The sequence below is a fragment of the Sus scrofa genome, chromosome X, assembly GCF_054392235.1.
Source record: "Sus scrofa isolate SSC_HxYL_T2T_F1_AM1 chromosome X, Sscrofa_HxYL_maternal_Yorkshire_Landrace_v2.0, whole genome shotgun sequence".
Classification (NCBI taxonomy): domain Eukaryota; kingdom Metazoa; phylum Chordata; class Mammalia; order Artiodactyla; family Suidae; genus Sus; species Sus scrofa.
In genome coordinates this window covers 96933743-96960189 of record NC_139401.1, presented here as the reverse complement: position 1 = coordinate 96960189, position 26447 = coordinate 96933743, and the positions used below count along the sequence as shown (strand labels likewise).

The following is a 26447-nucleotide window of genomic DNA, read 5'->3' as shown; positions in this document are numbered from 1 at the left end:
AAAATTCTGAGAGGTCTAGACAAAAGCTGCTGGGTCTTTTGATCTATCCCCAGCTCCACAGGCAGGGGTGGAGGGAACACGATCCGCATTAGTCACAGCACCTGACAATGTGCAGACTCCAGCAAGGGCCACCTCCCTAGATGTGGTCACAAGTTCTCTGGAGCAGGAGAGAGAGAAAGATCAGAGAGTGGGTGAGGCAACTGGCTGGAGTGGATAGCTGTTTCCTGGCTGGGACTCCAGGGGGTGTGCACGGTGGGCCTGTTCAAGCAGAGCCAGGCTGCCCTGGTGGGAGGTGGTAACCAGAAGGCTGCAGCTGCTGTTGCTGCTGCTGTTTGCATTCTGTTATCCTGGCAACGGCTGCCATAAGGGCACACTGAAGGACAGGGTTTGGAGTAAGGCACCCCACATTGTGCCACCCTCCGTTTATTAACTTTAGCCAGCTTCCCTCTGGAGGAATCGAATTCTAAAGTCTCCTTAAGGCTACAGGACAAAGTAATCTTGACAGGTACTACGCTTTTTTTTTTCTCTTGACGTTTCAACAACTTGCTGACTGTGGGGTGTTTATTGGCACCAGGAACATATACTTCAAGTTACTCAGCTTGTGGGAGAGCCCCCACCCCCTTCTGATTGTTGGAGAGCCCTAAAATGGTGGCTAGGATATTGTTTTCCTAGCTTTCTTTGAACACCCGTGTTGGATCACTTACCTGACCAGCCAGGGGAGTCAGGCACTAAAGGGGATCAGAAATAGCCCTCAGAACTGAAAAATTTATATAAAAAATATGCCAACACCCTCTAAGAACGCCCTTTGGCTTCCTTTAGCATTCCTCAAGACCCATATGCATGGCCAGCAATGTGCCCCATGGGACATTTAAACTCTTATAAATAATCCTCTAGCAACCTTCTAATATGCCCTGCAGACTTTGCTAATATCTCCCAAAGGTACTGTGTGGGATCTTCTGGCTTTTTGCTTTTCCAGGATAGCATTGTGGTTGACTGCTTGGCTCACTACACCAATCTGTCAGGAGCTCAGTTGAGCTGGAGAGAAAGCTGAACTGCCAGAAGTCAGAGTAGCTGCTTAAGACAACAAGCCAAAATGAAAGTTAACACTCAAGCCATCGTTAAATCACTTACTGCAATAGATAAGCAAAAACTAAACTGGGGAAAGTGCTGACGGCACTCTTTTCCATTTTGCCCACAGACCAGTACCAGCATTAGAGTCAGATGGATGAACACAGACATGGAAATTGTCTCACTGTGGAGGGAGCCCTGAACAAAATGCTCCTGTGGTTTTATGGTCCCAGGAGCTGGGGAATAGAAAAGAGGGAAGGGTAAAAATACAATGTGCACGGACTCAGAAATGAGAAAAAAGTATCTTAAAGTTTCCTTCCCTCTCCATCCCCCACACAAGGAGATTTAAGCAGAAGAAGGCCTCTGCCAAAGGCACCTGATAAAGAGGCCTCCAAGTGGAGGCGCCCAGGCTAGGAATGCAGCCATGTGTAAGAGCATGACCAGCCAGGGAAGGCGGATTCTTTGATAGTAACTCCCTCCAGAGATTTCAAAGCATTGGTTATACAAGATGTCTGGTGTGGGGAGAGCAGTGTTCTCTTGTGAGGTCTGTCAGTTAAGCCTTTGTAGTTGCTTATGGTAAGGCCTGGAAATCACATATAGATTTTTAACAAGGAGCCAGAATCTGTATTTTCATTAAAATGGATTAAAGACCTAAATATAAGGCCAGATACTATAAAACTCCTGGAGGAAAACATACGCAGAACCCTCTTTGACATCAATCACAGCAATATCTTATTTAACTCATCTCCTGAAATAATGACAATGGGACCTAACTGAACTCAAAAACTTTTGCACAGCAAAGGAAAGCATTAAAAAAATGAAAATACATCCCACAGAATGGGAAAAAAATCTTTGCAAATGATGCAACAGACAAGGACCTAATCTCCAAAATATACAAACAACTCATACAACTCAACAACAAAAAAACAAACAACCCAATTAAAAATGGGCAGAAGACCTAAATAGACATTTCTCCAAAGCAGATATACAGATGGCCAACAGGCACATGAAAAAATGCTCAACATTGCTAATTATTAGAGAAATGCAAATCAAAACTACTATGAGATACCACCTCACACCAGTCAGAATGGCTATCATTAACAACTCAACAAATAACAAATGCTGGAGAGGGTGTAGATTAAAGGGTAGCCTCCTTCACTGTTGGTGGGATATTGGTACAACCACTATGGAAAACAGTATGGAGTTACCTCAGAAAACTAAATTTAGAACTATCACATGATCCGGCAATCCCACTCTTGGACATGTATCCAGACAATACATCTGTTCAAAAAGATACATGCACCTGTATGTTCATGCAGTGCTGTTCACAATAACCAAAACTTGGAATCAAACTGAATGTCCTTCAACAGATGAATGGATTAAGAAGATGTGGTATATATACACAATGGAATACTATTCTGCTATAAAAAAATAAACTAATGCCATTTGCAGCAACATGGATGCAACTACAGATTCTCATACTAAGCGAAGTAAACCAGAAAGAGAAAGACAAACACCACGATATCACTTAGGTGTGGAATCTAAAATATGGCACAGATGATCCTATCTACAACATAGAAACAGATCACAGCCAAGGAAAGCAGACTTATTGCTCCTGCGGGGCAAGTGGTGCAGGGAGTAGGACAGACAGGCAGTTTGGGTTTTTGTATGCAAACTCTTACATTTGGAATGGATGGCAAATGGGGCCCTACTGAACAGCACAGGGAACTGTGTGTGATTGGGTCACTTTGCGATACAACAGAAATTGAAGAAACATTGTAAATCAACTACACTTTAATAAAAAAATCAAAACCAAAAAAATTTAGTAGGGTTTTTTGGTTCGTTTTTTGGTTTAAGTGGTTGCTCTAGGGCTTAACATATACATCTTAACTTTTTAATATCAGCTTCAGATTTTATACTATTTAATTCTGGTTAGATATAGAAACATTACTTTCATATAGCTATATTCCCTTTAACCTATTTTATAGTATTATTGTCATACATGTTAACTAATAAATGTTATAAACCCAAGAATACATTATCATAACTATTACTTTATATAGTTGTATATCTCTTGAAGAATCTGAGAGGAGAACAAGCATATGTTTATAGCTTTTGTTATATCAATCTTCTTATTTATCATAGCCCATTCTCTTCATTTGTTTCTGTGAATTCAAGTTACTGTCTGGAGTCATTTCCTTAGTTCAATATAGCTTTGGTTCCCCAACCTCCATTGTGCTATTTTTGCTAAATGTATTTCTATATGTTATAAGCCTCACAATATATTATGTACATATTTTTATTCAGTTTTTTTAAATCCATTAAGAAAGTAAATGTGAATAAATATGCTTTTATAAATGCATAGTTACTGTTGTTGTGTGTGTATGTATTCAAATTACCATCTGGAGTCACCCACTGTCAGCCTGAAGAGCTCCCTTTAGTATTTCTTGTACTGCAAGTGTGGTAGCAACAAATTCTTTAATTTGTCTGGACTGTGTTTATTTCACCTTCATTCTTGAAAAATCATTTTGTTTGATATAGGATTATTGGTTGGTTATTTTTTTGAGAGTTCTACTGTCTTCTGGCCTCCATTGTCTCTTTTTCTTTTCTTCTTTTTAAAATAAAAGTATAGTTGACATACAAAGTTATGTTTCAGATCTGCAACATAGTGATTCAACATTTATATACATTACAAATTAATTGCCACAATGAGTGTAGCAAAATCTGTCATCATAAGTTATTGCAATGTTATTGACTATATTCTCTATGCTGTATATTACATATCTGAGACATTTATTTTATTTTTTTAAGGCCACATGCATGGCATGTGGATGTTCCCAGGCCAGGGAATGAATCTGAACCACAGTTGTGACCCATCCCACACCTGGGGCAATGCCCGAACTTTTAATCCACTGTGCCAGGCAGGGATCAAACCTATGCCTCCACAGCAACTTGAGCCTCTGCAGTCAGATTCCTAATCCATTGTACCACAGCCGGAACTCTGAGACATCTGTACCTCTGCATCTTCTTCATCTATTTTCCTCAGTCCTCAACTACTTTCCCCTCTGGCGACCACTAGTTTTTTCTCAGTATCTATGACTCTGTTTGTATTTTGTTTGTTTGGTTTTTTTAGAACCCACATATAAGTGAGTTCATACAGTAATTGTCTTTTTATGTCCGACTTATTTCACATAACATAATATTCAAGGCCCATCAATGTTGTTGTAAATGGCAGTATTTCATTCTTTTCTATGGCTGAGTAATGTGCCATTGTGTGTGTGTGTGTGTGTGTGTGTGTGTGTGTGTGTGCACGTGCATGTGTGCGCACACACGTGTATATATATATATACACACACACTATATCTTTATTCATTCTTCTATCAATGGATACTTAGATTGCTTCCATATTTTGCCTATTATAAATAATGCTGCAAGGAACACTAGTGTGCATATATCTTTTAAATGAATGGCTTTTCTTTCCTTTTTTTAAGGTGGAATTGTTGGATTGTATGGAGTTCTAATTTTAGTTTTATGACTAAACACCATACTGTTTTCCACAGTGCTTGCACCAATTTACCATCCCAGCAACAGTGTACAAGTGTTCCTTTTTTTTTTCTTTTTATGGCCACACCTGTGGCATATGGAAGTTCCCAGGCTAGGGGTCGAATTGGAGCCACAGCCATAGCAATGCAGGATCTGAGCCTTGTCTGTAACATACACCACAGCTCATGGCAATGCCAGATCCTTAACCCACTGAGCAAGGCCAGGGATCAAACCCATGTCCTCATGGATACTAGTTGGGTTTGTTACCACAGAGCCACAGTGGAGACTCCAAGTGTCCCTTTTTCTCCACATCCTCACCAACAATTTTTATTTGTAGTCTTTTTGATGATGACCATTCTGACTGGTGTGTGGTAGTATCTCATTGTGATAATTTTTGGAATGAAGATATTTGGGGACGAAGGGTTTTATTTGGCCTCTGTATTATATAATATATAATATATATAAATACATATTTTTATATAAATATTTATGGTTTTATTTATATATATTTTATTTTCTAAAAATATATTAATACATAATATATATAATAAATGGTGGCTTGAATGTGTACTGTGCTATAGGAGTATTTATAGCCACATTTAGTTACTGGAAGTGTTACACATAATTTTAGTTGATTATAACCAAGAACATAACAGAGGTATTACAAGCCCATGCAAAATAACTAAAAATACTGGGTCAACATGTTGAATACTTCATTTCTGGAGAAAAGCAAAGGCAACAGTAACCAAGTCAAGCCCCAAATGTGACTAAACCCATTCTTCTTTAAAATTCATGAGCACAGTGAAGTCTGAGGTATACCTTTATCCATTATTTCTGTTTGTCATTGCAAGATATTACTATCTGGAATATATACCATCACAATGGTTTAAATATTTTGAGTATTAGTCATTCACATAGTCTTATCTACTCAATCTCTTTATTTTTGAAAGATTTCACCTACAGTATAATATTATATAAAGTATAAATACACACCTTTCTAAATGAAACATGGACTGAAAATAGAGATCACTTTAAAACATATATATTATATATATATATATATGATATGTAAACAGGAAAAGTAGGAAAATGACATTCAAGTGTATAATAAAAAACTAAAAATTGACTACTTCCCCAAAACTCTGAAGCACATCAACTATTTGGAATGCACAATGAAACTATAATCTAATACAGGTAAAAAATGTAAAGAGGTTATAAACCTTAATAGGAAAAATAAAGTAACTGTTATTGGCAACTTCTATTGAGATGTGAATCTTAAAGTAATAGGAAAGTGACTTCAAATTCACTTCCAACACCAAACAGAAAAAAACAAAGCTCTTCCATTTTAATCTCTTTTTTATTATAAATTCCAGTGTGACTGCAAGTCAAAACTGCTTGTGGCAGAACAATAATTCTTTTTTTTATTTTTTTTTATTTTCCCACTGTACAGCAAGGGGGTCAGGTTATCCTTACATGTATACATTACAATTACATTTTTCCCCCACCCTTTCTTCTGTTGCAACATGAGTATCTAGATATAGTTCTCAATGTTACTCAGCAGGATCTCCTTGTAAATCTATTCTAAGTTGTGTCTGATAAGCCCAAGCTCCCGATCCCTCCCACTCCCTCCCCCTCCCATCAGGCAGCCACAAGTCTCTTCTCCAAGTCCATGATTTTCTTTTCTGTGGAAAGGTTCATTTGTGCCTTATATTAGATTCAAGTTATAAGTGATATCATATGGTATTTGTCTTTGTCTTTCTGGCTCATTTCACTCAGTATGAGATTCTCTAGTTCCATCCATGTTGCTGCAAATGGCATTATTTTGTTCTTTCTTATGGCTGAGTAGTATTCCATTGTGTATATATACCACCTCTTCCCAATCCAATCATCTGTTGATGGACATTTGGGTTGTTTCCATGTCCTGGCTATTGTGAATAGTACTGCAATGAACATGCGGGCGCATGTGTCTCTTTTAAGTAGAGTTTTGTCCGGATAGATGCCCAAGAGTGGGATTGCAGGGTCATATGGAAGTTCTATGTATAGATTTCTAAGGTATCTCCAAACTGTTCTCCATAGAGGCTGTACCAGTTTACATTCCCACCAACAGTGCAGGAGGGTTCCCTTTTCTCCACAGCCCCTCCAGCACTTGTTATTTGTGGATTTATTAATGATGGCCATTCTGACTGGTGTGAGGTGGTATCTCATGGTAGTTTTGATTTGCATTTCCCTTATAATCAGCGATGTTGAGCATTTTTTCATGTACTTGTTGGCCATCTGTATATCTTCTTTGGAGAACAGTCTATTCAGGTCTTTTGCCCATTTTTCCATTGGGTGGTTGGCTTTTTTGCTGTTGAGTTGTATATGTTGCTTATATATTCTAGAGATTAAGCCCTTGTCAGTTGCATCATTTGAAACTATTTTCTCCCATTCTGGAAGGTGTCTTTTTGTTTTCTTTTGTGTTTCCTTTGCTGTGCAAAAGCTTTTCAGTTTGATGAGGTCCCATGGGTTTATTTTTGCTCTAATTTCTATTGCTTTGGGAGACTGCCCTGAGAAAATATTCATGATGTTGATGTCAGAGGGTGTTTTGCCTATGTTTTCTTCTAGGAGTTTGATGGTGTCCTGTGGTATATTTAAGTCTTTCAGCCATTTTGAGTTTATTTTTGTGCATGGTGTGAGGGTGTGTTCTAGTTTCATTGCTTTGCATGCAGCTGTCCAGGTTTCCCAGAAATGCTTGCTGAATAGACTTTCTTTTTCCCATTTTATGTTCTTGCCTCCCTTGTCAAAGATTAATGGACCATAGGTGTCAGGGTTTATTTCTGGGTTCTCTATTCTGTTCCATTGGTTTGTCTGTCTGTTTTGATACCAGTACCACACTGTTTTGATGTCTGTGGCTTTGCTATATTTCTTGAAGTCTGGGAGAGTTATGCCTCCTGCTTGGTTTTTGTTCCTCAGGATTGCTTTGGCGATTCTGGGTCTTTTGTGGTTCCATAGAAATGTTTGGATTGTTTGTTCTAGTTCTGTGAAAAATGTCATGGGTAATTTGATAGGGATTGCACTGAATCTGTAGATTGCTTTGGGTAGTATGGCCATTTTTACAATTGATTGATTTTTCCAATCCAGGAACATGGAGTATCTTTCCATTTCTTTACATCTTCTTTGATTTCTTTGATTAAAGTTTTATAGTTCTTGGCATATAGGTCCTTTACCTCTTTGGTCAGGTGTATTCCGAGGTATTTGATTTTGTGAGGTGCAATTTTAAAAGGTATCGTATTTTTGTATTCCTTTTCTAATATTTCATTGCTGGTATACAGAAATGCAACTGACTTCTGAATGTTAATCTTACAGCCTGCTACTTTGCTGAATTTATTAATCAGTTCAAGTAGTTTTTGGGGTTGAGTCCTTAGGGTTTTCTATGTATGGTATCATGTCATCTGTGTACAGTGACAGTTTGATCTCTTCTCTTCCTATATGGATGCCTTTTATTTCTTTTGTTTGTCTAATTGCTGTGGCTAGGACTTCCAAAACTATGTTGAAGAGCAGTGGTGAGAGTGGGCATCCCTGTCTTGTTCCAGATTTGAGTGAGAAGGCTTTCAGTTTTTCCCCATTGAGGATTATATTTGTTGTGGGTTTATCATAAATGGTTTTGATTATATTCAGGAATGTTCCCTCTATACCCACTTTGGCGAGGGTCTTGATCATGAATGGATGTTGGCCTTTGTCAAATGCTTTTTCTGCGTCTATTGAGATGATCATATGATTTTTGATTTTTTTTTTTTGTTAATGTGGTGTATGATGCTGATTGATTTGCGTATGTTGAACCATCCTTGTGAACCTGGGATGAACCCAACCTGGTCATGGTGTATAATTTTTTTGGTATGTTGTTGGATTCGGTTGGCTAAGATTTTGTTGAGAATTTTTGCATCTATATTCATCAATGATATTGGCCGATAGTTTTCTTTTTTGGTGGTATCTCTGTCTGGTTTTGGAATGAGGGTGATGGTGGCATCATAGAATGTCTTTGGGAGTATTCCTTCTTCTTCAACCTTTTGAAAGAGTTTAAGGAGGATGGGCCCCAATTCCTCTTTATATGTTTGATAGAATTCACCTGTGAAGCCATCTGGTCCTGGACTTTTATTTGTAGGGAGTGATTTTATGACCTCTTCAATTTCATTTCTAGTGATTTGTCTGTTCAGTTGGTCTGTTTCTACTTGATTCAGTTTTGGCAGGCTGTAAGATTCTAGAAAGTTGTCCATTTCTTCCAGATTGTTGCCATATAGTTGTTCATAGTATTCTCTTATGGTTTTTTGTATTTCTGCTGTATTCGTTGTGATTTCTCCTTTTTCATTTATAATTTTGGTTATTTGGGTTCTTTCTCTCCTCTTTTTAGTGAGTCTGGCCAGGGGTTTGTCAATTTTGTTCACCTTTTCAAAGAACCAGCTCTTGGTTTTATTAATTTTCTCTATTGTTTTTTGAGTCTCTATTTTATTGATTTCTTCTTTGATCTTTATAATTTCCTTCCTTCTGCTGACTTTAGGACTTTTTTGTTCTTCTTTTTCTAATTCATTTAGGTGGAGGGTTAAGTTGTCAATTTGGGATCTCTCTTCTTTTTTGAGAAAGACCTGTATTGCTATAAATTTCCCTCTGAGCACTGCTTTCGCAGCATCCCATAGATTTTGAGAGGTTGTGTCTTCATTATCATTTGTTTCAAGGTAGTTTTTAATATCTTTATTGATTTCCTCATTGACCCATTGGTTTTTTAGTAGCATGTTGTTTAGTCTCCATGTAGTAGGTTTTTTCTCTTTCCTTTTCCCATGGTTGATTTCTAATTTCATGGCATTGTGGTCAGAGAAGATACATGAGATAATTTCTATGCTACTAAATTTATTGAGGTTTGCTTTGTGTCCCAATATGTGGTTGATTCTTGAGAATGTTCCATGAGCATTTGAGAAGAATGTGTATTCTGCTTTTTTTGGATGTAGTGTCCTGAAGATATCAATTAAGTCTAACTTTTCTATTGTTTCCTTTAGGATCTCTGTTGCTTTATTGGTTTTCTGTCTAGAGGATCTGTCCATTGATGCGAGGGGGGTATTAAGGTCTCCTACTATGATTGTTTTCTCATCAATATCTCCCTTTATGTCTGTTAATATTTGTTGTATGTATCTGGGTGCTCCTATATTTGGGGCATATATGTTGACGATAGTAACATCCTCTCCTTGGATGGATCCCTTAATCATTAAGTAGTGTCCTTCTTTGTCTTTCTTTATGTCTTTTGTTTTAAAGTCTATTTTGTCTGATATGAGTGTTGCGACTCCTGCTTTTCTGTCATGTCTATTGGCGTGAAATATTTTTCCCCACCCTTTCACTTTCAATCTATATGTATCTTTTGTCCTAAGGTGAGTTTCTTGTAGGCAGCATATTGAAGGTTTTTGCCTTTTTATCCACTCAGACACTCTGTGTCTTTTGATTGGGGCATTCAGTCCATTGACATTTAAGGTGATAATTGATAGATGATTATTTATTGCCATTTTGAACCTCATGTTCCAGTTGATTCTATGGTTCTCCATTCTTCCTTTCTTTTTTTTTTTTTTTTTTTTTTTGGTTGGATGGTCTCCTGTTATTATCTGCTTGAGTGTATTTTTTTTCATTTTTTGCAAATGCAATATTTGGTTTTGGCTTGTGGTTGCCCTGTTTTTTAAGTATGCTAACCCCTTCCCATAATTGTGTGTTTTAGCCTGATGGTCCTGTAGGTTCAAACACTTCATTACTATATTAAAATTAAGAAGAGAAACATACAAACAAACAAACAAAAAGGGTCTATTTATTTCCTAACATCCCTTGCCCACATTTTATGGTTTTGATGACTCTTTATTTTTTCTTTTTAATTTTATTTTGTTTGAAGCATGTTCATGATTAAATCTGTATGCTGGCTTATTTGAGTGACTGCTCTCTGACTGTGGTTTCCTCAGTCCTAGTTCTTCCTCTTCTTCTTTTTTTTTTTCCTTTTCTTTTTTCTTCCCTTTCCTTCCTTTCTTTTTGGTTTAGAGAAGCCCTTTCAATATTTCCTTTAACCTGGGTTTTGTGTTGCTGTATTCTATAAGTTTTTGTTTGTTGGAAAAAATTTTTATTTCCCCTTCTATTTTAAATGATATTCTTGCTGGATAGAGTATTCTAGGTTGCATATTTTTTCCTTTTAGCACTTTAAATATCTCTTGCCATTCCCTCCTGGCCTGTAGTGTTTCTGTAGAGAAATCGGCTTATAATCTTACGGGGGTTCCCTTGTAGGTAACATTCTGCTTTTCTCTTGCTGCCTTTAGGATCCTCTCTTTATCACTAACTTTTCCCATTTTTATTATGATGTGTCTTGGTGTGGGTCTGTTTGGGTTCAGTTTGTTTGGGGCCCTCTGTGCTTCTTGTATCTTGAACCCAGTGTCCTTTTGATTTTGGAAGTTTCTATCGATAATTTCTTCAAATACATTTTCCATTCCCTTATCTTTTTCTACTCCTTCTGGAATTCCTATTATGCGTAGATTGTCCCACTTTATATTATCCCATAGGTCTCTTATATTGCTTTCCTGTTTTTTGATTCGGTTTTCTGTCTGCTGACCTGATTGGGTGATTTCCATTATTCTATCTTCCATATCACTGATTCGTTCTTCTGCATTATTCATTCTGGTTTTTACTGCCCTTAGTTCAGTTTGCATCTCTGCAAATGAATGTTGTAGTTTTTCTTGACTCCTCCTTATATTTTCTAGTTCCTTTCTGAGGGTATCTGCATTACTGTTCATATCTTCTCTTAATTCCTTCAGTATTTTCACTATTTCTCTTTTGAACTCCAGGTCTGTCTGACTGCAGAGATCTGTTTCATTGTTGACTGTTTTAGGTGAGTTCTCCTGTTGGTTTGACTGGGGGTGGTTTCTCAGCTTCTTCATCTTGCTTGTTGTTTTCTTTCTCCTGAGGGAGTTGTCCTCTCCGTTATGGGCAGTGTTTGCCTTGTCACTGCCGTGGAATATTGCCTGAGGGCTGGCGTTGTTGGTCAATCTTTTTTGAGGCAGTGTGGCTTTTCTGAAGTGTTGATGGGGCTAATAGTGCAGAACAATAATTCTTTACAAAACACAGATGTCCTGTACATAAAAAATTTCACTGGAGTTGAATTAGTTATAAAGACTCTTCTGTATTAGCCTTCCTATTCTGCATTCAATCTGAGATAAAGTCTATCTTATTATTGGGCACCAAAGATAATAAAAACAGTATGAAGTACAACATGCAAAATTTCAATAGTAATGACAATGTTTTTGCCTTAGTCCAAAAGCATCCTGCATTCTCTCTCCCTTCAGTGATTTGACCAGTCTTCACATTTAATCTGAGGACAGCAAATCATGCAAGCAAAATATTCCTGCCATGTGAAGTCCAATATCTTCAATCAGTTCTACAAGCTTCTCTAGAAAAAAAATTATTTTTAACAGTTCATTGACATTTTTATCAATAGACAGCGTTTCCGTAAGGATTGAATTAAAAATCTGGTATGCAAAGGCTTGAGGTCAATTTTCTTTTTTTTCTTTTTTTTTTCAATTTTCAATTATTATAGTTTTTGCGAGATCTCTTACAATAAGATTTAAGTTCTTCGTATAGTTTCCTTATATATAAACACAATATTTACTGAAGGGCTAGTGCCTGACAGGTTATCTTTTAGGGTCTAATTTGGTCAGTGACTTATCTCTATAAACCATCTTAGGAACAGTAAAAAGAATGGTCTTGTACATCTGAGAAGTTGGTTTAAAGAATTTTCTGAAGCAAACCTATGATTAAGGATACTCTATCCAGCAAGATTATCATTCAGAATTGAAGGCGAGACAGTTTCCCAGACAGGCAAAACTAAGAGTTCATCGCCACTAAACCAGCCTTATAAGAAATGTTAAAATGTCTTCTTTAAGAAAAATGTAAAAAGCTATAACAAGAAATGAGAAACTATTTGAAGGGAAAAAGAGTACTGGTAAATGTAAACATATAGTAAAGGCATCAGTCAACCACTTAAATAAGCTAGCATGAAGGTTAAAAGATAAAAACTGTAAAATCAACTTTAACTATAATAAAGAGTTAAGGGATACATATAAGGATGTAAAATATGACACCCAAATATAAAACATGGAGGTTTGGGGAGTAAAAATGTTAGATCTTTTAGAATGTGTTTGAACTTAAATTACTATCAGTCTAAAACAAGTAGATATTTTTATAGGTTAATATATATGAATCTCATAGTAACCACAAATCAAAAACCTACAATAGATAGATAAATAACAAAGGGAAAGGAACCCAAACATAACATCGAGGAAAATCTTCAAACTACAAAGGAAGAGACTAAAAGAAGGAAAAACAGAGAACTACAGAAACAAATAAGTAAAAAAAAAAATGGCAGTAAGTACATACTTACAAATAATAATTTTAAATGTAAATCAAAAGACATAGGGTGACTGATTGGATTTAAAAAAAAAGACCCATTTATGCTGTCTACAAAGAACTGCTTCAGATCTAAAGACAGACACAGACTACAAGTGAAGGGATGGAAAAAATTATTCCAAACAAATAGAAATGAAGGAAAGTTGCAAACAAATAGAAATGAAGGAAAGTTGGGGCACTGGTACTCATATCGGACAAAATAGATTTTTTTTTTTTTGTCTTTTTGCCATTTCTTGGGCCGCTCCCACGGCATATGGAGGTTCCCAGGTTAGAGGTCTAATCAGAGCTATAGCCACCGGCCTATGCCAGAGCCACAGCAATGAGGGATCCGAGCCACGTCTGCAACCTCCACCACAGCTCACGGCAACGCCGGATCGTTAACCCACTGAGCAAGACCAGGGATCGAACCCACAACCTCATGGTTCCTAGTCGGATTCGTTAACCACTGTGCCACGACAGGAACTCCCGACAAAATAGATTTTAAACAAAGTCTATAATAAGACAAAGGAGGCCATTATATAATGATATAGGGATAATCCAAGAAGCTATAACATTCATAGACACATTTACCTAATATAGGAGCACCTAAATATATAAAGAAAATGTTAAGAGACATAAAGGGAGAAATAGACAGTAAAACAATAACAGTATGGGACTTTAAACCCTACTCATATCAATGATAGATTATTCAGCAGAAAATCTTCTTTATCCATTCATCTGTTGATGGATATTTAGGTTGATTCCATATCTTGGCTATTATAATGCTGCCATGAACATAAGAGTGAATATATCTTTTCAAATTCGTGTGTTCTTATTCTTTGGATAAATACCCAGAAGAAGGATAACGATCATATGGCACCAAAACATAAAACCTGGGGGTGTGTGGAATAAAAATGTTGGATCTTGAAGTTTGTCTCTGATCTCACATCAAGAAAGAAGCATGGGGATTTCCTGCCCTGGCTCAGTGGAAACAAATCTGACTAGTATCCATGAGGACACATGTTCAATCCCTGGCCTCACTCAGTGGGTTAAAGATCTTCTGGTGTTGCCATGAGCTGTGGTGTAGGTTGCAGATGTGGCTTGGATCTGCTGTTGTTGCTGTGGTTGTGGTGTAGGCCAGCAGTTATAGCACCAATTCTACTCCTAGCCTGGGAACCTCCATATGCTGCAGGTACACCCCTAAAAAGACAAAGAAAGAGAGAAAGGAAGAAAGAAAGAAGCATGGTATTGTGAAAAAATATTGATTAAAATTTTTTTTGTCTTTTGTTTTTTAGGGCTGCACATGTGGCCTATGGAGGTTTCCAGGCTTGGGGTTGAATCAGAGCTGTAGCTGCCGGCCTATACCACAGCCATAGCGACACAGGATCTGAGCCACTCATGGCAATGCTGTATCCTTAACTCACTGAGCTGGGCCAGAGATCGAACCCATGTCCTTATGGATACTAGTCGGATTCATTAACCGCTGAGCCACAAGGGGAACCCCTTGATTTAAATTTGAAGGGAACGTGGTAAGGTAACTAACTAGACACAGAGAAAAAAATCAATGTCCCAGAGCACCTAATTGGCTTGCCAAAAGTCATGCAAATTAATGGCAGAATCAAGTCTCCATCCAAGATTTCCTGATGCCTAATCTGCATTTAAACAAGATTGCTTCTTTTTTATCCAACTAGTGGGGTGACATGACAACTGAAGGTTAATGAGCCAGCCACAGAGAAAGTAGATAGCCCCGAATGAGGGAATCTGAAAGAACCAGACCAAGCTTTCTCTACCATTTTCCCTCTACCTTTGATTACAGGACTTGGGAGTACTTAGAGATATCTCTGGGAAATTCCTGCATTACAAACCCCCATTTTGTGTAGCAATGAAATTTCCTTTTAATAGTCAGGATGAACAAAATAGTCAGGATGTACACCTCGACCAGTACTCTAACCCCTTTACTTTTCCTATTCATTCAGTGACATGAGTAACCCAAGGTGGCCAGATGGCAATCTCAGCTACAAGTTAGGTGGATCCATTGTTGCACTGCTCGATGGAAGCACTCATCCATTTCAACCAGGTGGAGCCTAGTTCATTGGAACAGGAAGCAAGAGTTGTGCTGATGGATTAGTAAGGGAATAATGAGAGGATGCACCCTCGTTTTCATTCCTTGACTCTTCAACCTGTGGATCCAGTTATGGTAGAAATGACACCACATTTTAAATGCTGGTTTAGGGCTTATACCACATAACAAAAGACATTGTTTTACCCTATATTGTGTTGTCATCTAGGAGATTGTGTTTTCATCTAGCTGGCTCTGTAATTGAGTTGTCAAAATGCTATTCCATTCTGTATTAGGCCAGCTGTTTTAAGGTGACAGGAAACATGGTCAGACCAGTGAGTTTCATGAATATCCATTTATTTCCATATTTTATTTGATGTGAAATTGTTTTTATTTTTTGTTTGGAAAAGATGCTGTGTAGAATACCATGGCGGTGGATATGGTAGTTCATGTGTCCTTGAGTGGTGGTTTTGGCAGAAGAATTTCAGGCAAGGAAGATGAAGCTATATTCGAAATCAGTGTCTATTCCTTTGAGAATAAAGCAATGCTCTTTCCTTGATAGAAGTGATCTCATGTAATCAATTTGAAAAAAGGTAACTTACTAGACCTCTGGGAAATAGTGCCATATTGTGTTGATATCCGATGTAGCTCTAACAGATCAGCCATGTTAAATGGAGGTCCGTGTTTCTGAGTCCATGTATAAATTCCATCCCAGCTGCATGGCCATTTTCTGTATGAATGCATTAGACTAACACAGGAGTATTTGGAGAAAAATTCCAACTGCCATCCACAGAATGCATCATCTTATTTTTCCAGATTATTAAACTTCTACTCTGCTGATGTTCTCTGGTAAGCTTTCAAATGGGACACAGATACCTTCACACTCTGTTCCCATTTGCAGATGTCTACAAACATATTTTTCTCTTCATCATTTTATTACCTATTTTGCAATCATGTTGCTTCCAGTGAACATCCAGATAAGCCATTACCCAATGTCCATGAATCAGGTTAGATTTATAATTCTGTCTCCACATTTCCTTTCATGCAAAAGGAGAAAGATTCTCTGGCATTCTTTTAATTTTTGTGTAGATTCATATTATCCAAAAATGTCTTTTCTGTTAAAGTTATCCTACAGCAGATACTGTTTTTTAAAGCCACACACTCTGACACATCAACATGAGGAATGAGGTTTCATGCAATAAACATTACTGAAATTATGAAACTTTGAAGTTGGATATCTGGTCCAGTAGAGGTAAAGGCAGTAGACAACAAATTTTTATTCTATTAAGGGAATATGAAATTAAATGACAAAGAAACTAAGTGGTCCTCTGAATTATAAGGGAGATACATCATTTTAGATTTTGTTTTTGTTTTTGCTTTTTGTGTTTTTTTTTTTTTTTGGTCTGATAGATTAGCTTAATCTCACTGAAAGCAGTTATAAAATAGGCAGATCTGTTTCTCTAAATATTAATGCCACCTAATAGCAAGTTCATAGAACTGGTGCAGAAACAGAGTATTTTTCTCAAAGATGTTGGACTGTAGTACTATTTTTCTCCCTAAATAAATAAAAAGGGAGAAAAGTACACAGATCAGTAAACAGGTTTTAGTTGAGTACTGGACACTAAGCAGAAGTGAAGTTTTAGACAGCTGCGAAACTGGCTATTACTTCTTTTTTTTTTTCAGAGCTTGGTAGGAATTTTTTTTCTTGTTTTATTATTTTAATTCTTTCCGCTGTACAGCATGGGGACCAAATTCCTCTTACATGTATATATTTTCCCCCACCCTTTGTTCTGTTGCAATATAAGTATCAAGACATAGTTCTTGAGGCTATTCAGCAGGATCTCCTTGTAAATCCATTCCAAGTTGTATCCAATAACCCCAAGCTCCTGATACCTCCCACTCCCTTCCTCTCCCCCAGAGCAGCCACAAGTCTCTTCTCCAAGTCCATGATTTTCTTTTCTGTGGAAAGGTTCATTTGTGCCTTATATTAGATTCCAGTTATAAGTGATATCATATGGTATTTGTCTTTGTCTTTCTGGCTCATTTCACTCAGTATGAGATTCTCTAGTTCCATCCATGTTGCTGCAAATGGCATTATTTTGTTCTTTCTTATGGCTGAGTAGTATTCCATTGTGTATATATACCACCTCTTCCCAATCCAATCATCTGTTGATGGACATTTGGGTTGTTTCCATGTCCTGGCTATTGTGAATAGTACTGCAATGAACATGCGGGCGCATGTGTCTCTTTTAAGTAGAGTTTTGTCCGGATAGATGCCCAAGAGTGGGATTGCAGGGTCATATGGAAGTTCTATGTATAGATTTCTAAGGTATCTCCAAACTGTTCTCCATAGAGGCTGTACCAGTTTATATTCCCACCAACAGTGCAGGAGGGTTCCCTTTTCTCCACAGCCCCTCCAGCACTTGTTATTTGTGGATTTATTAATGATGGCCATTCTGACTGGTGTGAGGTGGTATCTCATGGTAGTTTTGATTTGCATTTCCCTTATAATCAGCGATGTTGAGCATTTTTTCATGTACTTGTTGGCCATCTGTATATCTTCTTTGGAGAACAGTCTATTCAGGTCTTTTGCCCATTTTTCCATTGGGTGGTTGGCTTTTTTGCTGTTGAGTTGTATATGTTGCTTATATATTCTAGAGATTAAGCCCTTGTCAGTTGCATCATTTGAAACTATTTTCTCCCATTCTGGAAGGTGTCTTTTTGTTTTCTTTTGTGTTTCCTTTGCTGTGCAAAAGCTTTTCAGTTTGATGAGGTCCCATGGGTTTATTTTTGCTCTAATTTCTATTGCTTTGGGAGACTGCCCTGAGAAAATATTCATGATGTTGATGTCAGAGGGTGTTTTGCCTATGTTTTCTTCTAGGAGTTTGATGGTGTCCTGTGGTATATTTAAGTCTTTCAGCCATTTTGAGTTTATTTTTGTGCATGGTGTGAGGGTGTGTTCTAGTTTCATTGCTTTGCATGCAGCTGTCCAGGTTTCCCAGAAATGCTTGCTGAATAGACTTTCTTTTTCCCATTTTATGTTCTTGCCTCCCTTGTCAAAGATTAATGGACCATAGGTGTCAGGGTTTATTTCTGGGTTCTCTATTCTGTTCCATTGGTTTGTCTGTCTGTTTTGATACCAGTACCACACTGTTTTGATGTCTGTGGCTTTGCTATATTTCTTGAAGTCTGGGAGAGTTATGCCTCCTGCTTGGTTTTTGTTCCTCAGGATTGCTTTGGCGATTCTGGGTCTTTTGTGGTTCCATAGAAATGTTTGGATTGTTTGTTCTAGTTCTGTGAATAGATTTTGTTAAGTTTATTGATACGGTTGTACTTCCTAGAGATTCTGTAGTCAACATGCTAGCTCCAGCAGATTTACACAAGACTGAGTGGTTATCTTAAACAGAAGTTTTAGAGAAGATCTTACATACTAACAGTCAATCAATTTCATCCTAGGAAGAATGCATTTTCAGAATGCAGAACTGAACAGTAGCCAGGAATGGGAGGAAGGTGGACTACAGGGACTGTGGAGATTTGGTGTGGGGGAAAAGAATCAAGATAGTAAATGATGGGGAAGAGAAATATGAGTTTCTGGATCCCTACTATGTGCCAGGCACTGTATAGGAGCTTTCAGACACCACCTTTACATTTCACTTGATGCTCCTAATAACCACATGATGTGGGGATTGTTGTCATTCCACTACAGAGGGGAGGAAACTGAGGTTAAGATTATATTAAGTAACCTGCCTCAAATTACACAGTTCCTATATAGCAAAGTCATGACAGGAGCGCAGGAATCTAGGGCCCAGAAAAGGGGAGTCAGCAATTTGTCAGCAAGGGATCCTGCAGTTGCTACCTGCTAGCAAAGGTTAGCTGAAGCACGCAGATAGAGCAGAAAATAAGTTGTGCCATTATCTGGCTATGCCACCAGAGGGCACAACTTTGGAAGTTTTCTCTCTAGACAGTCTGCCTATTTCTTCTGAAGTAAATACCTATAGCTGAGAGAGCAGGCTGTGTTGTATACCAGAAGTGAGTATGGACTGACCTCAGTATAGAGAGATCTGAGCTATCCACTGCTTTGCTGCAGGACAAATACACCCATGTGTATATGTGAGGACACACCTCCCATATGTGAGGTGTGTCCTCTCCTATTTAGTTTGGGCCGAGGGTGTCAGGTAGTTAGCAAGATCCCTTGGATTCAGGACTGATAGTTAGCATTTACCTTTGAAACCCCAGTGCTTAGTGTGGTCGTTTTCATAAGCTCTTTCTGTGTTTGAGAAGAAACAATTGCACAGTACAGTTGCTCTATCTAGTTATTGCCTTGTCAGAATCCCCCAGTAATTTTCTAACGCCCCCAAGGTAAAGTTTGCACTATTTAACCTGGCTTCCAAGTACCACCATAGATTGTGGTCTAGACTTATCTCAAACCAGTCCCCTTTTCCCCAACACTCATCCTAATCTTAATATACACACATCCTTAATGTAGTCCTGAAGCAGTGAGTGGAATTAGATGCTTCACATTAAGCCATGCACATGGTAAATAATAAGGAGTTGCTATTACTCTTCCTCCTCCTTTTACTTCTACTATTAGACCTAGAAATTGGCAGAGGCAAGGTTGAACTCAGGTGCCCTGACTGAGTTCGCTGCTCTTTGCTCCTATTGCTTCTTTGGAGCAAACAGGTCAGTACATAGTGAATACTGAATAGTGAAATATTTGATTTCACTCTTCTTGGCTCCTCTTTTGGATTCCTGTGGCATAGGGAATAGCACAGGTGATTTCAGTGATCAGCGGACAGATCTGGTTTCTCCCTGAACAGACATAGATGTGTACAGCATCAGAAGTCTACAGTTGGAAGCTACCTTTGACATCATCTCCTCTAAGCCAATGCATAAGTCATTTAATTTCTATAGTACCCATTAAAAAGGTTCACTGAGCCTCTGTCCGTTGGTACCTATCCTTCAAAAGACAGCTGATCCCAGAACTGTGATGGGGAAAACAGTCTTTTTCTTGCTGCCTCTTGCACTTTTATCCCTGGTCCTCATCCTGCCTACTGAAAAAGCACATTTCCTAGTATGAACATGAACCCTCCCAACTCTGACAATCCTCTTCCTCTTTTGTTATAGATGAAGGATGTGACAGTAAAACAATCATTCAAAGATCCATCCTAATCATTTTTCACTTTTTTTTTTTTGGCCTTGGTTTTGTACATCAGCTTTGAAAATATAATCCCAGGGCTAATGCCTGGGGTTAATGAGTAACTAAGAATGCTCTACTTTTGCAATACAGGGCACATTATAAAAGTGGAAAAAGTTAGCTTTCTGAGAGATGCAAGTGGCTTCTTGGGCATGTATTGTAAGTAGTTTTTTTTTTTCTCTTTTGGAACTTTGAGCATCTATATCAGCAAGTCAGAATCCCAAATAACTACGTGCTCCAAACTCCTAGCTCTAGAGGCTAAGGTCTAAGTGGTAATTTACCTCCTATTAGCCAATGTGACTTTTTTAAGAAAAAGAACTTTGGTGAGAATGTGGAGTTTGGATAGAGGTGTAAAAGTGGGGGAGGGGGGTTGAGGTGGGAGAGATTGAAGGCAGTGTGACTTGCTAGGAGGTGGTGAGATAGTTCAGTCCATGAACTGAGGCAGTGGCAGCACAAAGGGATAGAAACGAAAACTTTTGAGAGGTATTTAGATGGTAGAAATACAGGGCATCATAATTCATTAGATGTGGGGAATGAGAATGAAAAAGCCCCTAGGATGACTCCCAGGTTTCCGACATGGGAGCCTCAATAGACAGTGGCAAGGAATGACGATGAAGAGGCAGCCTTGAAGAACAGGGAGATGACATGTTTGCCTTTGGAAACTGAGATTTCCAAATTGAAACTGAGGTATGTGTGGAACCTTCTGGTGGATATGTGCACTAGACAGGTGGACAAATGGCAGGAACACAGGAGAGCAGTCTACACTACAGTGTGTAGTATTGTGAAATGGCAGTTCATTTCCTTCAAGTGGATGAGATCACTCAGGAATAGAATGGAGGGCTAAGGGAGGAGTCCAGTCCTGACTCAATCAATTTCTTCCATCATATCATTCATGTCCATGGTCATTGTATCCCACAGCTGACTTCCTTGCTCGGTTGCATTGTACTCTTCCAGGCTCAGAGAATCTTACGTCATATTTTCTGACTTCTGCTCTAATAATGAAAAAATAACATGAATGACTTTTAAGAATCATAGCATTAGGTGGCTTCCCAGAATGTGGGTTCCTTTTCTCTTTCACACCTCCCTCTTGGGAATGCTAGTCCGGTCCTGATTCCTTTTCTCACTCTCTCTTTTTTTCTTTTATTCTACCCAGTTATGTCAACAGTTTATTGCCCTTTTTGGAGGTTTAAGTTCTGCCAGCATTCAGTTGATGTTCTGTGTGAGTTGTTTTACATGTAGATGTGTTTTTTTGATGTGTTTATGGGAGAAGGTGAGTGCGACCTCTTACTCCTCCACAGGAGGAAAAAAAAAGGTTGTATTGGGGGAATAACAATTAAAAAAATAAATAAAACTTAACTTGGAAAAAGATAAATAAAAATAAAATTGCTTATTAAAAAAAGAATAATAGTGTTAAGATGACTTACAACTTAGAAATGACCCTTTAGATGATGCTCATGGTGGGAGAGATCTGAAATGCAGAAAGTTACACTTTCATATTTCTGTTGTTTAGAAATGCTCTTGTGACTTCTATGTGTTGCATGAATATATTAATTATCAGCTCGTGATCTTGTATATAGCTCCATAAACTACCACTCTTCCATTTCAACTAAACCTATCTTGTGAAAATTATTCTTTTTGTCTTTTATCCAAGGAAAAGTACTGGTATTATCTCTTATAGATTTTTATCCTAAGAAAAATGCCAAATAAAAAAACCCAAAAAATTCTAATCTACAAAATATAATGTCAAGAGAGGGAGCTAATTTTATCTAAAAGTTCTTCCCTCTCTAAAAAGGCTGACTGTGGTTCAAACAAATTCAATTTCCATAAATTCAATTTACTGTCAGAGTTTTCATATGTCTCTATTACATCTGAATGGCAGTCCTTACCTTTACTTCTGTGGCCCCAGCAAGCCACCGATTCCTGCTCCTATTAGATATGTCATCAGTTTTTCAGGGGAGAAAAGCTTCCTCACAGACCTTGGGGAGCACACAATTAAATATTTTCTATTGTTTTACTAATTACAATGAGAGATTATTATGTGTTTCTGGTTCAGAGTTTTCATCCAGCTAATATCTCCAATGGTTCTCTCACCTCATCTCTTATAGATTACCTCCCTTCCAAAATGCCACTGTTTCTCTATATGGTTCTCTTGGTACTTGGGATTCATTGTGTACAACCTAACATCTCTGAAGGCAAAGTAACCTCCTGCCTTTCCCCTCAACAAAATGCCACTCTCCATAAGATGTCATCTATCAATGCTGACTTTGCATTCAACCTGTACCGGAGGTTCGCGGTGGAGACTCCAGATCAGAACATCTTCTTTTCCCCTGTGAGCATTTCTGCAGCTTTGGCCATGCTCTCCTTTGGGGCCTGTTCCAGCACCCAAACTCAAATCCTGGAAAGCTTGGGGTACAACCTCACAGAAATGCCAATGGCAGAGATCCAGCAGGGCTTCCAGCACTTGATATGTTCACTGAATTTTCCAAAGAAGGAGCTGGAATTACAGATGGGGAATGCCCTCTTCATTGAGAAGCAGCTGAAACCACTGGCAAAGTTCTTGGATGATGTTAAGAACCTTTACGAGACTGAAGTCTTTTCTACTGACTTCTCCAATGTTTCTGCAGCTCAGCAGGAGCTTAATAGTCATGTGGAGAGGCAAACCAAAGGAAAAATTGTTGGCCTCATCCCAGACCTCAAACCAAACACCATCATGGTCCTGGTGAACTATATTTGCTTTAAAGGTGAGGTTCTAAGATGTCCATTTCTTATTCAGTGTTCCAATAATTTGGTGGGGTGCTGGGTGGGGGGGTCTCATGGTGTCTTCTCACTTGGCAGCAGTAGGTGTCCCTCATACCACAGTGGCCTGTCCACTGGACATAGCTGTGTGTAGTTTTGAATCTCCCAGGAGGGACACATAATTCTATGGATGAGCCCAGGAAGTTTATGGGGATAGGGCATTTTCAGAGAGTTGTGTTATGGACACCCTGCTCACATCTAGCTAGATAATTATGGTTTCCGAAAGAATTGGTGAGGTGGGGTATGCACTTGGCAGGTAAACAAAATCAGGTTTAAACCTTACCTTGACCTTCACTTGCTGTTCATTTTTGGGTGCATGTTATATAAACACTTCTATCATGTACAACGTATCCACTTTATACTAAGCACAGTGCTACATGTGTGGTTTATACACATAGTCTCATCTAATCTTCACAAGTGCCCAGGTTCACAGTTAATAAGTTTCAGAGCTGGTATTCCCACCCAGGTTTGTCGGATTCTACAGCTGGTGCTTGTAACAACAAGAATCATGTGACTCTTTTCTGAAGGTGCTGTGCCCAAATGATTTCTCCTGGTTCTACAGCACATGTCAGCCACGTTTGGTGGAGAAGTGAACGGTTCTTGGCCACAAATCAGACACTTGTAGACGGATAAAACGGCAGAACAGATCTGTTGTCTCATTTCACCCTGTGTGTTGGATGTGCTTATACCTTTTTACGGAAGAGGAAACTGTGGCTCTGGTGGGTTTGGTGTAAGTACAGTGGTTTTGAACACAGACAGAACATCTGTTAAACATAGAGTCCAACAGTCCTGGGTGTGACTCCTGGCTCTGCCACCAGCTACCTGGGAAACCATGTATAGTTACTTTCTCTCTCTGATCCTCAGTTACTCATTTGTAAAACTGATTGACAGAAAGTACCTGCCTCTGTGGTGGTATTAATTACTAGATTAGATGACTGATGGAAAAGTTCACATTGGAACTATATTGGTTTAAAACAAACAACCCTCTTCTCTTTGTATTTTAAGCCCAGTGGGCAAATCCTTTCGATCCGTCCAAGACAGAAGAGGGTTCCAGCTTCTTAGTGGACAAGACTACAACAGTGCAAGTGCCCATGATGCACCAGATGGAACAATACTATAACCTGGTGGATACAGAGCTGAACTGCACAGTACTGCAAATGGACTACAGCAAGAATGCTCTGGCACTCTTTGTCCTTCCCAATGAGGGCCAGATGGAATGGGTAGAAGGGGCCATGTCATCTAAAATACTGAAGAAATGGAACCGCTTACTGCAGAAGGGGTAAACAGCTTAGATGATGTGACAAGTGGAGGGTAGGCATAATGGCACAGATGAGATTGAGTTCAACAGAAATCCAGAGGTAGAAGAATCACCCTGAATTATTTAAGAGCTGTGCAATGACCACTGAAGTGTAGTGAGAATATACTTTTTGCCAATCCCTTTGCTGGGCACTTTACATACTTTGTTTCATCTAGGGACATCAACAAGCTTCCAAAGGATATAGAATCATTGGCGTTCTTCAGATGAAGAAATCAGGAATAGAAAAATAAAACAAGCTATCCAAAGTCAGTCAGATAGTAAATTGATGCCTTCCCAGAGGCCAGCTGAAGCTTGGAGGAATGGGTAGGATATCGAAAGACATTGCATACTCGGCTGGAAGTGCTGGGTGGAAAACCAGGAAATTTCCCTGGTACTACCCATTGACATTCATGCCAATGCCACCCCTCAGCCTTAGTGAATACCCTAGAGATGTTTCTCTTTTATTATAAAAGGGTCACATCTTTCAACATCCATAGCTGTAGTCCTACATGGGCTGAACCAGCGAGCATTCCTTCCATGATAACATCTGAAGTTTTCATGCCACATGTTGACCTGCATAGCAGTGTTTGTCAATACCTAAGAGAGGAGCAGAGTCCAATACAATACCGTGGAGACAGAGAGGGAGGGAATCATGAGTTTGGTATGCTGATAGTCATGTGTTTCCTCCCTCTTTCCCCACAGATGGATTGACTTGTTTGTTCCAAAGTTTTCCATGTCTGCCACATATGACCTTGGAGACATTCTTCTGAAGATGGGCATTCAGGATGCCTTTGCTGACAATGCCGATTTTTCTGGACTCACAAAGGACAATGGTCTTAAACTTTCCAATGTAAGTTGGTAGATTAGAGTCATTTAATGTATGAGGAAGGGTCATTCAGAGGCAGTGAATTCATCTCTCTCATTTAATCAGTGATGATTCTTAAGTCTAGAGAGGCAGAATGACTCCTCCTACGCCAGATTCACTCCAGTATCATTCTTATTAGCCCCAAACAAGTCACTATACCAGTTACTTCCATTCATTCCTGATCTTCATGTCCTAAAATGATTATAGAAGAACTTATATATGTATATGAACATATATATATATATAAACATATATGAACTTATATATGATTATAGAAGGATCATTAGAATTGACTCTGATAAGATACAGTTCTTGAGGGGATGGCAGGGGTAGGGAAAGCTTAAGGAGTGACTTCTAGGGGAAGAAAGCCATGGAGAAAGAGGCGGTTCCTTGACAGCTAGCTCTAAAATCACCAGAGATTCATTAACTACACTTAGACGAGTGTCGTTCATATTCTAGCAATATCAACACAATACAGAAAAGGGCTAGCCTTGTCCTTCCTTCTACTTCCCAGCTTCAAAACTGTTCCAAAGGTATTTCATGTTTCTTCAAGGGATCAGCAGTGTATGTTCTCCTTTCATAGGCTGCCCACAAGGCTGTGCTGAACATTGGTGAAAAGGGAACTGAAGCTATACCTGAAGTCACATTCCTGAATCAGCCTAAGATAACTCTTCTTCATCCTATCATCCAGTTTGATAGATCCTTCCTGTTGTTGATATTGGAGAAAAGCACCAGGAGTATTCTCTTTCTAGGGAAAGTTGTGGACCCAACAGAAGTGTAGTTGGGAAAGACACCATTGACTAATTGCGTGTGCTTATTGCAATGGGAAATAAATAAATAGTATGGCCTGATGTGATTGATGTGGTATTTGATGTGCTTTCCTTTGTGCAGGGGTGGAGACTGGACCATAGCCGAACTACCCTGGGTGTGAAAGAGGCCACTCTTGTGTTCAGATAGTCAATGAGTGACTCATTACCTAAAACACAGGAAGGTTACATATCAATGTGTTCCTCTTTGTCAGAACCCTCCCCCCACCACGACCCCAGTTAGTTAGCTCCAAGGAATTTTACGGAACTGACTAAAGCTTTTGTCATCTGCCCTCTTGGTGAATAGTTTAAATGCAGGTCAGTTCCTCATACCCTATTATTCTAATAATAAGTCCAATGAATATAAAACAATGTAAATGCAGTGG

At 38.6% G+C, this 26447-nt stretch overlaps 1 protein-coding gene across 3 annotated transcripts; it reads left to right on the top strand.

Moving 5' to 3' along the window:
• The first annotated feature begins 381 nt into the window (after positions 1-381).
• SERPINA7 (serpin family A member 7) lies at positions 382-26106 on the top strand. 3 transcript variants are annotated; one of them, XR_014834585.1, is made up of 6 exons: positions 20427-20456; positions 22403-23038; positions 23621-23823; positions 24099-24372; positions 25093-25240; positions 25839-26106. XR_014834585.1 is itself a non-coding variant. In XM_085006311.1 (5 exons), exons 2-5 carry the CDS (start codon positions 22420-22422, stop codon positions 26034-26036), a joined length of 1239 nt encoding a protein of 412 aa, XP_084862437.1. In that variant the 5' UTR covers positions 382-505; positions 22403-22419; the 3' UTR covers positions 26037-26106.
• Positions 26107-26447: the final 341 nt, after the last annotated feature.